This window comes from Macaca fascicularis, chromosome 9 (genome assembly GCF_037993035.2).
Source record: "Macaca fascicularis isolate 582-1 chromosome 9, T2T-MFA8v1.1".
In the NCBI taxonomy this organism is placed as follows: Eukaryota; Metazoa; Chordata; class Mammalia; order Primates; family Cercopithecidae; genus Macaca; species Macaca fascicularis.
In genome coordinates this window covers 35,789,748-35,807,698 of record NC_088383.1, presented here as the reverse complement: position 1 = coordinate 35,807,698, position 17,951 = coordinate 35,789,748, and the positions used below count along the sequence as shown (strand labels likewise).

At 37.8% G+C, this 17,951-nt stretch overlaps 1 protein-coding gene across 5 annotated transcripts in view; it reads left to right on the top strand.

Moving 5' to 3' along the window:
* CUL2 (cullin 2) overlaps positions 1-17,951 on the top strand; it is an 85,893-nt gene that overhangs the window by 57,669 nt on the left and 10,273 nt on the right. For all 5 annotated transcript variants that reach the window (XM_065520535.2, XM_005564957.4, XM_074001411.1 and 2 more), the window contains exons 10-17: positions 3,752-3,876; positions 6,380-6,487; positions 7,149-7,208; positions 8,026-8,154; positions 8,259-8,345; positions 10,000-10,152; positions 10,751-10,828; positions 14,195-14,261. In XM_065520535.2, coding sequence (XP_065376607.1) covers positions 3,752-3,876; positions 6,380-6,487; positions 7,149-7,208; positions 8,026-8,154; positions 8,259-8,345; positions 10,000-10,152; positions 10,751-10,828; positions 14,195-14,261 — 807 coding nt within the window. The remainder of the gene's footprint in view (positions 1-3,751; positions 3,877-6,379; positions 6,488-7,148; positions 7,209-8,025; positions 8,155-8,258; positions 8,346-9,999; positions 10,153-10,750; positions 10,829-14,194; positions 14,262-17,951) is intronic.

Sequence of the window (17,951 nt, the reverse complement as noted above, 5' to 3'; positions counted from 1 at the left end):
AGGCTGGAGTGCAGTGGCACGATCTCGGCTCACTGCAAGCTCCGCCTCCCGGGTTCCCGCCATTCTCCTGCCTCAGCCTCCCGAGTAGCTGGGACTACAGGCGCCGCCACCACGCCCGGCTAATTTTTTTGTATTTTTAGTGGAGACGGGGTTTCATTGTGTTAGCCAGGATGGTCTCGATCTCCTGACTTCGTGATCCGCCCGTCTCGGCCTCCCAAAGTGCTGGGATTACAGGCTTGAGCCACCGCGCCCGGCCTGGGCAAGTGTTTTCAAAGAGTGTTCTAAAATCAGAAGAAAAAGTGGGAAATTGTGTTTATACATTTTTATATATTACAAGAGCTAATTTCCTCAATACATTTAGAATTCCTGATAAACAGTAGGAACAAAGACAAAGACTATAAAAAGGAAATACAAATATTATATAACAAAAGTAATCATTTATATAACATGAAAAATCAGCAATATCTGATTTTATTTTATTTTATTTTTGAGACAGAGTCTCACTCTGTCACCCAGGCTGGAGTGCAGTGATGCAATCTTGGCTCACTGCAACCTCTGCCCCCTGGATTCAAGTGATTCTCCTGCCTCAGACTCCTGAGTAGCTGGGATTACAGGCGTGCATCACCACACCTGGCTAATTTTTTTGTATTTTTATTAGAGACAGGGTTTCACCATGTTGGTCAGGCTGGTCTCGAACTCCTGACCTCGTGATCTGCCTGCCTTAGCCTCCCAAAGTGCTGGAATTACAGGCTTGAGCCACCGCGCCCAGCCTCTCTGATTTTTTTTTAAAAAACAAAAAACATGCATTAATTTTATAAGGAGGAAAGATAATATGTATGTTTTATTTAATTAATTTATTTTTTTGAGATGGAGTCTCGCTCTGTCACCTAGGCTGGAGTGCAATGGCACAGTCTCGGCTCACTGCAACCCCCGCCTCCCAGGTTCAAGCAATTCTGCCTCAGGCTCCCGAGTAGCTAGGATTGCAGGTGCCTGCCACCACACCCGACTAATTTTTGTATTTTTAGTAGAGATAGCGTTTTTTAAGTAGAGATAGCGTTTCACCATGTTGGCCTTCTGGTCTCGAGCTCCTGACCTCAGATGATCCACTTGCCCCAGCCTCCCAAAGTGCTGGGATTACAGGTGTGAGTCACCGCGCCTGGCCATTAATCAGGTTTTTTGTTTTTGTTTTTGTTTTTTTCTTCTTGAGATGGAGTCCCGCCCTGTCACCCAGGCTGGAGCGCAGTGGCGCGATCTTGGCTCACTGTAACCTCTACCTCCCGGGTTCAAGAGAGTCCCCTGCCTCAGACTCCCGAGTAGCTGGGACTACGGGCATCTGCCCCCACACCTGGCTAATTTTTGTATTTTTAGTAAAGATGGGGCTTCACTATGTTGGCCAGGCTGGTCTCAAACTCCTGAGCTCGTGATCCGCCCGCCTCCGCCTCCCAAAGTGCTGAGATTATAGATGTGAGCCACCGCACCCGGCCCCGTGTTTTTTAAAGCAACATTGATTTCGTAGACCCAGGACAATGTAGTCAAAACACAATAATTTTTTTTAATTCCGGAAGTCACTGTCTTGAAGAGTATGATGGAAAGACTTTAATGGCCAGCAAGACTAATTGTAAAACCTATAGTAATTAAGACAGTGAGGCATTGGTACAAGGACAGACAGATATCACAATAAAATAAGAGACCCCAGAACAACCCATGCATATGTGGCCACTTGATGTAAGGCCAAGGTGGCGCTGCAGAGCAGCAGGTAGAAGGTGATGTTTTCAACACACATTGCTCAGTCAATTGGATATCCATTTCGGAAGAAAATGAAATTTGATCACTACGTCAGATACCATACGCAAAATCCATTCACTAGAGTTTTTATCTAAATGTACAAGGTAAAAAAAATAACACTTTTAGAAGATAATATCGGAGAATATCTTCATAACCTTGAGATAGGGAAAGATATTTTAAATAGGACACAAAAAGCCCTAACCACAAAGGAACAATTGATCCAGTGAACTACATTAAAATGAAAAACTTTGGATTATTAAAAGGCCATTAAGAGGGAGGAAGATTGCTTGAGCTCAGGAGTTCAAGACCAGCCTGGGCAACATGACAATATCCCATCTCTGCAAAAAAATACAAGCATTAGCCAGGTGGGGTGGTGTGCACCTGTGGTCCCATCTACTTGGGAGGCTGAGGTGGGAGGATCACTCATGCCTGGAAGGTGGTGGTTGCAGTGAGCCGAGATCCTGCCAGAGCACTCCAGCCTGGGTGACAGAGTGAGACCCTGTCTCAAAAAAAGCCATGAAAACCACTGGATCATCAGAAGACACTTATAGGGTAATGTAGCTGCAATAGCAAAGATTTATATCCAAAATATAAAATGGCCAAAAAACAGACACTGCAGAATAGAAGATACCCAGATGGCCAATAAACATAAAAAGAAATGTGAAGCAGCAGGAGCTTTTCGAACACTGAAGTGAGAGTATAAATTGATGCAACTACTTTGGGAAACTGGCATTGACCGCTAAGTGGGATATATTATGCATATTTTATGATCCAGCAGTTCTACTCCTAAACGTATAACCACCCCACCGTACCTTCTGACCGCCAGTGCCTGGACATATGTACAAAAAGACTTACAGGAATGTTCATATTATTAGTATTTGTAATAGCTCCGTAAACTGGAACGGCTCAAATGTCCAGTAACTGTAGAATAGTACAGTATATTCATACAATGGAATATTATAGAGGAGTGGAAATGAACAAATTAAAGCCAGGTACAACAACATAGATGATCCTTATACACATTTTGTTGAACACAAGAAGCCAGTTGTGAAAGAATTGTGTGATCCCATTTTTATATATAGTTCAAACTCATCTGTGATTTAGAAGTCACAGCAGTGGTTACCTTTGCAGAGGAGCAAGAGTGTGTGATTGGAAGGAGGCATGAAGGGGACTCCTGGGTGTAGGTAATGCCTATTTCTTATCCTGCGTGTGATTACATGGGTGTGTTGTGTGTTCACTTGTAATAATTCAGTAAGATACACACTTATGGTTTGTATACTTTTCTCTGTATGTATGATGCTTTAATAAAACATTTAAAATAAAACCCACTACACTGAGAGATCATTATTTACCTCCCAGTGTTAGAGATCAAAATGTTTGGTAACACATTGTTGGCAAAGGAACTCTCTGCTGTTGGCAGCTGTGGTTAGAAGGATCTGTCTACAAGATTAAACTTTGACACAGTAACCTCACTTTTTTGGGAATTTATATTGCATATATTCTTGCTCATGTATAAGATTATTGATTGTAACATTGCAATATCAAGAGACTGGAAACCACCTAAATTTCCATTAGTTGTTAAGAAATTATAATATATCCACATAATGGAGTACTGTGCAGCTGTAAAATACATAGAAATGCTTTGTGTACTGATAGGAAAAGACTACTAAGTTAAAATGTGTTCTGAAGCTACAAATAATATACAAAATACAGTACACTGTATTAAAAGGGGCAAAGGGAAGAATATATGTATTCACTTGAATTTGCACAAAATATCTTTGGGAAGATGTTAAATAACCACATCCCTTTCCTGTGGGGAGAGGGGCTTGGGTGGCTGGGAGGTGGGCATGGGGGGCTTTTCTCTGGGTACTCTGCAGTTGGATTGTATTCCTGCACTTGGATCCATTTATTACCTAATAAATGAAAATATTTAGGAGTTAATCCTCAGATGTCTTTTTCCTCTCAGACATGGCAAATATGTACGTCTTACTCCGTGCTGTGTCCACTGGTTTACCTCATATGATTCAGGAGCTACAAAACCACATCCATGATGAGGGCCTTCGAGCAACCAGCAACCTTACTCAGGAAAATGTGAGTTGTGTGGGGAACTGCAGTGTTTTCCTCCTAATCAGATCCATCGTGGAGTCTTTCCTTTGACTTTACTATTTTGAAAGATGAAAGAAAAAGTCTTACCATGCCAACAAAAGAAATGTCTTTATTCAAATGTTTTAAACCTAGAGCTTGTTGGACTCATTTTGGAATTATCAAATTATTAGAAAGCTATTGATGAGATAGGCTGCTGCTTAGCCATACGGAGGTGTCCTTTGAACAGTTGTTAACTTTTCACAGAAAAATAAGCTTGCCATTTCTAAGTAACTGTGTTTTTCTGTAATTGGCGTTGATAACATTGTTTGTTGTCATGGTAGTAGTATTAATCAGCGGTAATATAGACAACTTGTAATTTTCCTCCTTTCCATATTCTGTGAATTTGGTTGTCTAGTAAGCAAATTTAGATTCAAATAATCTTCTGTAAGTATATGCTTGCTGCCCCAAATACCGGAAACAATAACCCTCGTGTCCCTAATACTCATCTTCCTTGAGTACTTTACCAATCACATGACTGTAACAGTTTGTCTTTCCTATCACCAAATCTTGTTATTACTGGTGACGGTTGATGATGAGCAAGAGAGACGTAACTTCAACTGTTACTGTCTCTTCTTAAGTAGAGCTGTTTGACTTAATCTGTAAGGTAGTATCTGTCACGCCTGTAATCCCAGCACTTTGGGAGGCCGAGGCGGGCGGATCACGAGGTCAGGAGATGGAGACCATCCTGGCTAACACCGTGAAACCCCATCTCTACTAAAAATACAAAAAATTAGCCGGGCATGTTGGCGGGTGCCTGTAGTCCCAGCTACTCAGGCGGCTGAGGCGGGAGAATGGCGTGAACCCGGGAGGCGGAGCTTACAGTGAGCCAAGATCACACCACTGCACTCCAGCCTGGGTGACAGCACAAGACTCCGTCTCAAAAAAAAAAAAAAAAAGATAGTATCTGTGTGTATGTGTGTAGCCGTCACTGTTCAGGAGCACTTTTTAGAGGCTGTTACCTTAGCGACAGATTGGTCTTTGGCAAGTAATAATTTTTAGTTTTTATGTTCTGCCACAATCGTGTAAGTTTACTATTTTTTAATTTCTTCAAATTCCTTTTACCACAGTTTTCTATTTTTGTAGAACTATTAGTTTGTATTATGCAGATTTATTACTCTGTATTATTTGTCAAACTTACTAGTTTATGTTATTACGTTTATAGATTCCATGTCCAATGACATGGGGCATAGAAGCATAGAATTTTGTGTCAAGGCTGGGAGATGGAAACATAAGTGAATACATTTGTAGTAGACTCAAATCCAGCTGACTTAGTTAAGTCTTAGGTAGTAATTTCTTCATGGTTATCTCCATTAAGAGGGAAAACTCACTTTTGCACTATTAGGTATTTCTTCTCTCTGAGATGTGAGGGATTGTCTTGCTGAGTTCAAGGGGTCTCTGTTCTCAGGGTTACTGGCTTTTTAACTCTCCTCTCTCTCAGCCTTCAGTGACTTTGCAGGCAGTCTTTGCTTATATAAGCCTCTATGAAAGTGATAGACCTGGTAGTTCAGGTCTTGTTATCCTGAAGTTATTCCAACACAGTAGAAAAGTATGCTTTTGGTGGGTTCTTCTGGCAGGTACTAGACAGTCTATGACATTAGCTTGTTGTGTTGAATGACAAGCTATTTTCTTTCTTTTTTGTTGTTTTTTTGTTTGTTTGTTTTTTCTGAGACGGAGTCTTGCTCTGTCGCCCAAGCTGGAATGCAGTGGTGCGATCTCTGCTCACTGCAACCTCCACCTCCCTGGTTCAAGTAATTCCCCTGCCTCAGCTTCCCGAGTAGCTGGGATTACAGGCGCATGCCACCACGCCTGGCTAATTTTTTTGTATTTTTAGTAGAGACAGGGTTTCACCATGTTGGCCACACTAGTCTCGAACTCCTGACCTCAGGCAATCCCCCTGCCTCGGCCTCCCAAAGTGCTGGGATTATAGGCGTGAGCCACCATGCCCGGCTGACAAGCTATTTTCTTTCTTTTTTTTTTTTTTTTTTTTTTTTGAGACGGAGTCTCCCTGTATTGCCCAGGTTGGAGTGCAGTGGCCGGATCTCAGCTCACTGCAAGCTCCGCCTCCCGGGTTTACGCCATTCTCCTGCCTCAGCCTCCCGAGTAACTGGGACTACAGGTGCCCGCCACTTCGCCCGGCTAGTTTTTTTGTATTTTTTTTTAGTAGAGACGGGGTTTCACCGTGTTAGCCAGGATGGTCTCGATCTCCTGACCTCGTGATCCACCCGTCTCGGCCTCCCAAAGTGCTGGAATTACAGGGTTGAGCCACCGCGCCCGGCCGACAAGCTATTTTCAACACCAAAGTTTTAAATTGTTAAAACCACTTTCTGAGAAGTGTGCATGTGTAAAACATAATTTCCTTGAGGAAAAATTTACTCAAGTCTAATAAACCTAGTAGTTTATACTTGAACCTTTTAAAATGTGGTTTTGTACTTATATTTCATGTTTTTAGATGCCAACACTATTTGTGGAGTCAGTTTTGGAAGTGCATGGTAAATTTGTTCAGCTTATCAATACTGTTTTGAATGGTGATCAGCACTTCATGAGTGCGTTGGATAAGGTAAGTTTTAAATACGTATATACTATATATGTACATAAAGCTCTGTCATTCTTTAGGTAGTTTCAGGATTAGACTCCTAGTATGAGATTTCTGACCTAGACATGGAGATTAAATATGAAATTCAAAATGGAAATAATATAACTTTTAAATTATTAACTGAATAGTAAATTGAATGCTTGTAGAATTTCCCATGATTATGCTATATAAGGGGAATTTTTAATCTGATATCTTCTGGATAGACATGCATAATTTTACAATTTTTAGTACTGATTTTTTTCTTTGGCCATAATACTTAGGCTACATTGAATAATATTTGAAAAGAGAATAGATATGTTTTACGTGAACTTTTGTATACTTTAAAGGAAAGTTACTTACAAGATTGTAAGTTTTTTTTTTTTAAGTAGTGTTATTTTATCTGTTCAAATTTTGGTAATGAGTTACAGAGTATCTTGCAATAGCAACAGGATGTATAGATATTTTGTAATTAGAGAATAAAATCAGAGGAGTCCACTGTGTTAGGTGCGAAAATATTAACAAACTACTGGCAATGCTGTGTTGTATGTGGCAGGGTAATTTTGGATGTATGGATTATGGCTTGTATTGAACTAGCTGTACTTTTTCCCTATGGCTGGTGGTTAATTATGGCCTGTTTTTTATGTAGGCCCTTACGTCGGTTGTAAATTACAGAGAACCTAAGTCTGTTTGCAAAGCACCTGAACTGGTAAGTTTGGTGTTTGCTGAAAAGTAATCTTATGAAAAGTCAGTATTAGAACATGAAAACTGAGAAAATCAAATTAATTTGGTTTTTGTAGCATTTTTCAGAAAAACAAAAGGAAAATTATCTACATTGTACATAGTTTGGCATTTATGTAAGGAATGCAACATACCGTGTGTCTTTTCTTAAAAAATAATCATTTTACAAAGTTTGGGTTTTAATGTATGTCTATTTTGAAATAATTTTAATACTTTTCATGTAGATTGTTATATCTGAAATCTAAAGGAAGTCTGATGATAAAGTTTGGGTAACCTTTGAAGGAAACTTGCTTACAAGGTTTTTGTAACTTTTTTTAAAGTACTTATTCAATGTCAAAAATTATAAAACCGCTCGAAACTCACCCAGGTGTTCTTTTAAAAATTTATATTACCCATATCAGTTGCTTTATTGGTCAATAAGTGATAATTCGATATTTGACTTGTTCTTTTAAAAAATATACCTTATGATGTGTATTTTATTTAGGTTACACTTATGATTATTACATAAAGCTTTAGAAGCCTGGTGTGGTTGTGCATGCCTGTAGTCCCAACTACTTGGGAGGCTGAGGCAGGAGGATCCTTTGAGCCTAGGAGTTTGAGGCTGCAGTGAGCTATGATGTTGTCCATTGCAATCCAGCCTGGGCGACAGAGCAAGACCCAGTCTCTTAAAAAAACAGTAAAAACTCTGTCCACTGATCTTATCTTGTATCACCACTTTGCCTCCTTTGAGGCATGATATATACAGAAGCACCCTTTGTAAGATTTATTATCAATTTCTACATGAGCTTGCTAAGTACTGTGACAACTTACTGAAGAAGTCGGCGAAAGGGATGACAGAGAATGAAGTGGAAGACAGGCTCACGAGCTTCATCACGGTGTTCAAATACATTGATGACAAGGATGTCTTTCAAAAGGTATGCTGTGAACAAAAAAGTTTCATTTGTGTTTTGGTCAACTTTATTTCTGAATGCTAAATCATTAGAAAGGAAGTGATCTTTTAAAATATTTTTAAATGCAGTTCTACGCAAGAATGCTGGCAAAACGTTTAATTCATGGGTTATCCATGTCTATGGACTCTGAAGAAGCCATGATCAACAAATTAAAGGTAATATAAGTCTTTAATCTGGTACTGTCCTAGAAATTCACTCACAAGCGTATAAAGATGTTCATTGCAGCATTGTATGCAGTAACAGGAAACAATTCATCCGGTTAAATGTATATTTTTATATTCACACAGTGGGATATACAAATACTATATTAAAAGGACAAAATATGTATGCTTATATATGAAGATTCACTGGATAATCAGTATTAACGATAAAAGATTATTACTACTTTAAATGAATACACCTAAAATATTCCTTTAAGTACAAATTTTGGAGTGCAATTCCATTTCAATTTATTTTTACATCATTTCAGCTTGCTTGCACACCGATAAGTGGTAGCAGGTTCTTATTTCTCCTGCGTTATTCAATAAATTTTCCTGCATAGTAGACATTTTGAATATAATATGCACTCCTTTTTTCCTTTTTCTTTTTTTTAAGAGATAGGATCTCACTATGTTGCCCAGGCTGGACTCTAACTCCTGGGCTCAAACGATCCTCCCGCCTCAGCCTCCTGAGCAGCTGGGACAACAGGTGTGCACCACTGCACCCAGTTGCTATGTGCTCTTTTTGAAACCTACAAAAAAGAAAAAAAAAAGCTTAGTTTTTAATTTCTAAAAGTAGAGTTGGCCAGGTGTGGTGGCTCACGCCTGTAATAGTAGCACTTTGGGAGGCCAAGGCAGGTAGATTGTTTGAGCTCAGTAGTTCGAGACCAGCCTAGGAAACATGGCAAAACCCTGTCTCTACCAAAAATACAAAAGTTACCTGGGCTTGGTGGCTAGTCCCAGTTACTCAGGAGGCTGAGGTGGGAGGATTGCTGGAGCCTGGGACATCGAGGCTACTGTGAGCCATGATCACACCACTGCACTCCATCCTGAGTGACAGAGCAAGACCCTGCCTCTAAATAGATTAATTACCAGAAAAATAGTAGTGTTAATGAGCTTTTATATTTCAAGATTAGAGATTCAGATTTTCTAACCTGGTAACAACATAATTTTGAATAATTTTAAAGAAATAATTTTCTTCATCACTCAGTAGATGCTATTAAAAATATGCCTAAGTAGACCTTTTTCAATTGACTACTGGCTAGAGTATTCCCAGTAATCATTTATGTAATCTTTCATTTGATACTATCTGTAAACCTTATAAGAGCCAGCAGCTGTGGTATGTGCCAATAGTCCCAGCTACTGGGAGAGTGAGATAGGAGGATGGCTTAAGCCCAGGAGTTCGAAGTTGTAGTGCACCACGATGGCTCCAATGAATAGCCACTGTGTTGCAGCATGGGCAACAGCGTCTTTAAAACAAAACACAACATAAAATCCTTATAAGGTATCTTATGTATAGTAATGGGGCGTTTTGCAGTGCTGAAATAAGAGATGAATGTATAAAAAAGTTTTTGTTTATGGGGAGATTTATTGTTCCTAAATAGGTGGATTTTACTTACTTACTTAAAATATGCCTTTAAAAAGAAAGAAAGTTGGAAAGGTTTTGATTAGTTGCTTTGACTTATGAAGAATATATTACTAGTCCTTGGGTATAAGTGTACACGCAAGAACTCTTGACCAAAGACCTAGCAATACTGACACATTCTTATTAACCAATATGACTTATTATTTTTCTTTTGAAGTCATGTATTTTCTAAAACTTTTTTTATAGCAAGCCTGTGGTTATGAGTTTACCAGCAAGCTACATCGGATGTATACAGATATGAGTGTCAGCGCTGATCTCAACAATAAGTTCAACAATTTTATCAAAAACCAAGACACAGTAATAGATTTGGGAATTAGTTTTCAAATATATGTTCTACAGGTATGAATATGTGTTTTACTATGAGCATTTACTAATCATTTCAGGACTTTGATACAAAGGATTCATAAATGGATGCCTGATTACGTTTAGTTCTGTCAGTAGATCGTGGCTTCCAAAGTCCTATTGATTTGGGCTGGGGTGGTAGCTCACGCCTGTAATCCCAGCACTTTGAGAGGCCAGAGCGGGCAGATCTCTTGAGCTCAGGAGTTCCAGACCAGCCTGGCCAACACAGTGAAAACCCATCTCTACTAAAAATACAAAAATTAGCCAGGTGTGGTGATGCGTGCCTGTAATCCCAGTTACTGAGGAGGCAGACACAGGAGAATCACTTGAACCCCCGGAGGCGGAGGCTGCAGTGAGTGGAGATGGTGCCACTGCATTGCAGCCTGGGTGATGGAGTGAGACTCTATCTCAGGAAAAATAAATAAATAAATAAAAGTCCTATTGATTTGGAATGAAATGTGCCATAATAGAAATACTCAAATTTTATCAGCATTTTGAGGAAGAAAAAAATGTTTTAGATGCTTAGATTATTTAATAAATATTTACTTTCAATTTAGATGTTGATCCATTTAGTTTTTTTATTTTTTCCTTCTAGGCTGGTGCGTGGCCACTTACTCAGGCTCCTTCATCTACGTTTGCAATTCCCCAGGAATTAGAAAAAAGTGTACAGATGGTAAGTTTGCAGGAAATGTACTAGAAGACTAAAGGAATTTTAATAATTGTCTTCATATTGTATCACCTTTAATATTTTTTCAAAGTCTTAAGGGTTCATGTGATAAAAATAGATTCACAAATTATAGTCAGTCTGCCCTTTGGGAAGAATGTAAGTTGTTGTAGTTACTAATATTAAAACTAAAATGCTAAGAATGTCATACAGTTCTTTGTCAAACCATGTCTCTTATTCTGAATAAATCTGTCATCTGCTATTAAGCAGTTTTAAATTATAGAAATGTTGATATCAGAAGAAAGCTTAGAATTCAACACTTGAAATATCACTTACCAGTTTTCCTTTTGAATTTTGACCAAATACCTCATTCAACCCTTGTAATATTTTTTATTTCTGTCCTGTAATGTAGGTGAGTATATGTGAAGTAACTGCTAGTAGAGTAAGTAGTAACAGTGATCGACAGTGGTTATAGTTTTGTGGTAATAAGAGGAGAGTGCTGTAACCAGTCAGGTAGGTTTCAGGAAGGCAAGCATGATAGACTTTCAGAATAGGAGGCTAAATTAGGACTTCTTACATCTTCTTTGAAAAGAGATTGTAGCACAGACTGTTTTAGAAACCATGAAGAAGACCATTTATTTGTGCAGACATTCATTGGATGAGGCAGACTATAATCCAAGGTTATTACAAATTTTGCAGAAAGGATACATCCCAAAATGCTGGGATTTCAGGCATGAGCCACCATGCCTGGCCTTGGCAGTCTTTTACATTTCTTTTTAAAAATCCTGTGTCCCTGATTGAAATTAAGGGAGAGAATAGGAGCTGACAGAAATGAAGTTTTCCTTTAGTTTTTTTATTTCCTCTTTCCTTGAAATAATTATTTTCCATTTATAGTTTTTAACTGCTTAAAAGCGTTCATCAGGTTTTAGTTTCCCCATTTACAAATAGGAAGTGAGTTTCTTTCTGTCTATAAAATTCTGGTTCCAAAAATACTGTTCTCTCCATTTGAATTGTCTCCAATTACCAGTAGAGGGAGTTTGTCCTTTATTTTTTTTCTAGTAAAGTCCAAGTTTTCAGACACATAGGATTGAAATCCATTTGTATACTTAATAATGTACAGTTTTCACATGTAAATTAATTCATCCTGCCTTAGTGATGATTTGCATTTTTTTACATCTTAATCTTAAATATGACTATTTATCAAGAATTACCTTTATTTTACACCAAAGTGTCTCAAAACTGTGGAATTAAAGATGTAATTAAAAGTAATTTCTTTTATACTTTAGGCCAATAAATCTTAATTGTTACATTTCTTTTTTACCTAGGCCAAAACCCTGAATAATATTAAGAAGTATTTAAAGTAGCCGGGCGCGGTGGCTCACGCCTGTAATCCCAGCGCTTTGGGAGGCCGAGGTGGGCGGATCACGAGGTCAGGAGATTGAGACCGTCCTGGCTAGCACAGTGAAACCCCGTCTCTACTAAAAATACAAAAAATTAGCCAGGTGTGGTGGCATGCACCTGTAGTCCTAGCTACCCGGGAGACTGAGGCAGGAGAATCGGTTGAACCCAGGAGGTGGAGGTTGCAGTGAGCCGAGATTGCGCTGTTGCACTCTAGCCTGGGCGATAGAGCGAGACTCCGTCTCAAAAAAAATAAAATAAAAAGAAGAAGTATCTAATGTAGAGTATAATAATGTAGCTATCTATTAAAGGTAAATAAACTCATTGAATTTTTAAGGCTCTTTGAGATCTAATTAATGCCCTTAAAGGGCATTAATTTCTTACTAATAAACTTTGCTAACACAATTATTTTAATGACATAACCAAGGAAGGTTTTATAACTTTGGTCTTTGTAGTGCCAGATTAATTGATGAATTTATTGGATTCTGTTCTTGACTAGCTATAGATACGAGAGTCTTTGTAGTCAGATTTTAAATGTAAGTATGAGTCATTATCTTCTTTTGGCATATTGATATTATCATCAATAAAATTTTACCAAATAGTAGTATTGAAGAGGTAAAAAAAGGTTTTAGAGCGTGGAATATACATTTTAAAGCCAGTTTTGCACTTTAAATTATGAGCATTTTAAAGCTGGAATTTATCATTTCCAAAAGTGTTTTGAGAAAAAATGACAGATTTTTTAAAACTTTTATTTTGCTTTTGTCCAGAGATTCATTGTAAATGTGTTATAGATCAATTGTGAATTATATAGTAGTGATTGAATTTTATTATATCCCTCGGGATTATTAGTCAGATCATACTTCTGAAATCCCCTTATGATGTATTTCAATTTGCTGTTTGTCTGGATTAGAACTAAGCAGGCAAGCTGAAGTATTCCAGGTGCTAGTCATTTCCTGTTCATCCTGCAAAGGGATTGGTGGATCTGCTGGTAGAGGAGGATTCTGCACCATTAGAGGGAAAATAGGCTCAACAAATTTCAGCTTCCCAGGACTAGGCAAACTTAAGAGTAACTACTGAAAGAACTGACTCATCTTCTTGGCTGGAGCTATTAACTTTTGCTGTTAAGGAGTGGTCATACTATAGCTGATAGGTCAGTCATTGCTGACTGCTTTATGTGAACTTCCTTTTTAAAGTACAAAAGGTAAAGTTTGATATACAAATAAAAGCTTTAAGTATGTTATATATGGTACATCATGCTAAAAGTTTATTCAGAATTCTGAACTGGCATAATGCAGTTTATTTTTTAGTTTTGTAAAAAAATTGAGTTTTTATCTTTTTCACATTCAGCATCATTTTTCCTCTCTTTGTTGTATACTAGCTCTTTATTAAAGAAAAAGGAACTCCGTATTTTTGTCCTGTAATTACACATTCAGTCCAGGGAGGAATGTTTAAAATTTCAAGGCTACATTAATAGAATTTAAATTTAATTGTTCACAATAATATCAGCAAAAGAATATCCAGAGACATACTCTAAAACTTCGTATTTGTGTCTGATTGAATGTGGAAGCTATATGTTGGCAAATGGGAGATTAGAAATGAAGATGGGGTTGCTGTTTTCATGGTGAAACATATATGTTGCTGTGTTTGGTTAGTAAGTGGAATTTATAAAGTCCATGTTAATATTATTCAGAAATGATAATCACTGTCATTTCAGAAAGTCAAATTTGTAGTGCTGTGGTTTAGTGGAGAGAGCTCTAGAACAGGTTGTCAATTAAAAGAGCTGGAATAACATGTGTATAGCCTTGATTAGGGACCACAGGAACATGCTTTCTCCTCTGCAAAAGAAGGAGGTAAATCAGATTGGCTATAATGTCTTTTCTAATATGAATGGTTTTTATTGCTTTTGTAGTATAGTGTTAATTAACTAGGCAAGTTATAGTAGCTAAAAATAATGTGTTTTTTTTTTTTTTTTTACAGTTTGAATTATTTTATAGCCAACATTTCAGTGGAAGGAAACTTACATGGTTACATTATCTGTGTACAGGTAAAATGCATTTAATTATATCTGACTTAATGAAATTTACCTGATGCTTATATTAATTTAGAAACAGATTTTCTGTGGCCCAATTACAGTTTTTAACCTTTTCTCTTCCATCAACCTTTTTCCCCATTAAAGCAACTAACAATGAAATTCAAATGAAAGTATAGCACTTTTTAATAGTATTTCATAATTATACTGTTTATAATCTTTCTGCTTTTAAAGAAATGTTCTGACTTTATACTGATTTATTACATTTCTGTAGCCAACCACTACATTAGCAAATTTATTAGAAACTCAGATTTGATGGGTCAGACACACTTAGAAACTTGTTCTCTAAATATGCCAGATCCCCTTGCCAATTTCATTATTAAAGCATCATAAGGAGACCTAACCATTTCATTTTTACTTGTGATACTGGAGTGAATGCAATAGATAGTAAAGCTTTTTGCAGAAAGTCCCACTTAATTTTCAATAGTTTCCAATTTTAAAAAACTTTAGTCACAATCTAATTTCCTTTGCTTCTTTCTGGAACAATGAGGTCCACTTACTTACAGTGGGATTAATACCTGAATTATTGTGGACTGTGTGTGGAGTTACCTGAAGATGTAAGCCAAAGCAAATACTTGAATTTTCTTTCTCTCTCTTTTTTTTTTTTTTAACTAAACTATGCTTTGGCAAGTTCGTTGAATCACTTTTCCTTTGTACAAGAAGGAAAGGGTATATATGCTAATATTTCTTAGAAATGGTACAAGAAAATCATTTGCCAAACCTTTATTAGGAAATGTGTTCTGTCTCCTCCCCAAGGAAGATTTCATCCAAGTAACTATGATACTTGCTGTTTATTTGACTGATTTACACCTTGGGAAATGTAATACATTAGTATAACATTTCTGTATCTCATTGTATTAGTAATACATTTTGCATTATTTATGTAAGTTGATCTTTATTGAGCAAGTTGGACATTCTAATTTTTAAAATAATTCTTGAAATAAGGAGATTTTCACTGATACTCTTAGTGGTGGTTAAAATTTGACCTTTGACTAAGCACAATGGCTCACGCCTGCAACCCCAGCACTTGGAGAGGCGGAGACGGGCGGGTCATTTGAGCCCAGGAGTTCGAGACCAGCCTAGGCAACATGGCAAAACCCTGTCTCTACTAAAAATCCAAAAATTAGCCAGGCGTGGTGGAACACCTGTAGTCTCAGCTACTCGAGAGGCTGAGATGGGAGGATCACTTGAGCCCAGGAGCTGGAGGCTGCAGTGAGCCATGATCGTGCCACTGCACTCCAGCCTGGGCAACAGAGCAAGACTCTATCTCAGTCAGTCAGTCAGTAAGTTGACCTTTAATTTTACAAACATTCTATTTTCATTTAGCAAATATAATTGATTTTAAGAAAAAAATGCTGGACCAGGGTTTTATATATATTTTTTTTTTCTAAGAAAGCTAATATATCTTAGTGTAGTTCAATTTAGCTTGCTTTTACTTTGCATAAATATCTGTTTAGGGGAGTTTAAACTTCCTTGGGTATTCTCATTTCAGCAATAATCATGTCTCCTAAAGTAATTTTAATAAGGGGCTCATTTTTTTCATAACAACTAGTGGTGTATAAGAAGAAAATAAATTTATGCACATAGTTTTTTAGCCATTGGAATTTAGTTCGAAAATAGTCACCAGTATCACCTAAATAGGAAGGAGAATAACTTTCTTTCTGTTTTTGAGCTATACTAAATTTCTAAGCTGATACATAATAAGTTGATTTGGGAGCTCTTTTGTTTGTTCATTTCTTTTATTTAATATTATTTGTGTTTTAGTTAAAACCAAATAGTTACATCCTTTGGAAAGAGAACATTATAAGTTTATTTTTTGTTTTGAATCACTGAAGGTACTGAAAACACCTGTGACGTATCAGTGAAACCAGGAGTTAGAGTTGTTTTTATGTTTATATTGTAAAATGATTAACTCAAGCTAATTAACGTAAGTAGCATCTCACTTATCTATTTGTGGTGAGACCATTTAACATCTACTGTCACAGCAATTATTGTCACAGCAATTTTCTTTGTTTTTTTGTTGTTGTTGTTGCTGTTTTTTGAGACAGAGTCTTGCTCTGTCATCCAGGCTGGAGTGCAATGGCGTGATCTGGGCTCACTGCAACTTCCACCTTCTGGGTTCAAGTGATTCTCCTGCCTCCGCCTCCTGAGTAGCTGGAATTACAGGCACACACTACCACACCCAGCTAATTTTTGTATTTTTAGTAGAGACGGAGTTTCACCGTGTTGGCCAGGTTGGTCTCGAACTCCTGACCTCGTGATCCACCCACCTCGGCCTCCTGAAGTGCTGGGATTACAAGCGTGAGCCACCGTGCCTGGCCTTGTCACAGTAATTTTCAAGTTTACTCCACAGTGTGATTAAGAGTCACCATGCTATATGATAGAGCTCCAGAACTTACTGGTCCTAACTGAAACTTTGTCCCCTTTGACCAACATTTTTCGTTTTATTTTTGTTCTCCATTTATTCATTTAACAAAAAGGTTCTCACACACCATGTGTATTGAAGATGATTGTTCTAGATTACCCATATATGACCTAAGGCTCCAGGACTTCTTTAAAACACTGGCTCTGAGGCTGGACAGATCACTCAGAGTTCTGTTTCTTGAGAACCGCTGTTACTTCCACTTAAACACAGAATGAAAATTATTCCTTCCTAGTCCATTGCTATATTTCCAGCTCAGTGAATACCCCAGAAAAGGTTAATTTTTCTATTGTAAATGAAGAGTCTTTACAAATGGTTGATGCTACACAAAGTGGTATTTGGGGGAATTTAGAATTAGAAGACCTGTGGTCGGAGTTATTAGCTCACAACTTACTAGCTGTGTAATCTTGAGCAAGTTACTTAACTCCTTTGAGCCTGTTTCCTCGTCTTTATCGTTGTAAAATTCATTGATCAATTCAAAGAACATTTTCTGTGTCTCAAGTACTTCTAAACACCAAGTGGACAGAAATAAAATACAGAGCCTTGGCCCTCAAAAAAAGCTCATGTCTAGTAGGCAGACAGACAAGCACATAGTTACGGTACAGTGTTTTGAACGTGGTAGAGGTCAGCCCAGGGCGTAATACAGAATGGTGGTGGCAGTCAGGTCCTGGCGAGGGAGGGCTTCTGGAGAAATCACGTCTCAACTTGTTTTCAAGAACTCATAGGGCCAAGTGCAGTGACTCACACCTGTAATCTAGCACTTTGGGAGGCTGAGGCAGGAGAATCCCTTGAGCCCAGGAGTTCAAGATCAGCTTGGGCAACATAGTGAGACCCTGTCTTGAAAAAATAAAATAAAATAAAAATAATGAATAGGACTTAACCAAGCTAGGTAAAGGAGAGTGTTGAGAGTGTATTACCAACAGAGGTAAGAATTTTAAGAAGCAATCTGTGATGCCAGATGTGACAGAGTGAGAAAAATCCTGAAAATTCCAGTGAATTTATGACTAGGGCTTTGGATAGAATTAACCATAAGGAACAGTTTGATAAAGACATACAGATACTTGATAAAGAGATATGACCAGACAGTGTGACAGAAACTATTACACTGTCTGCATATAAATAAGTTTTATTTGTGGCAGAGCAAGAAGTTGCCGAGATTCCTGGTCAGTTGCTGAAAGACACGTTGAGAAATGATGAACTCAAAGAAGATAAAACTTCACCAG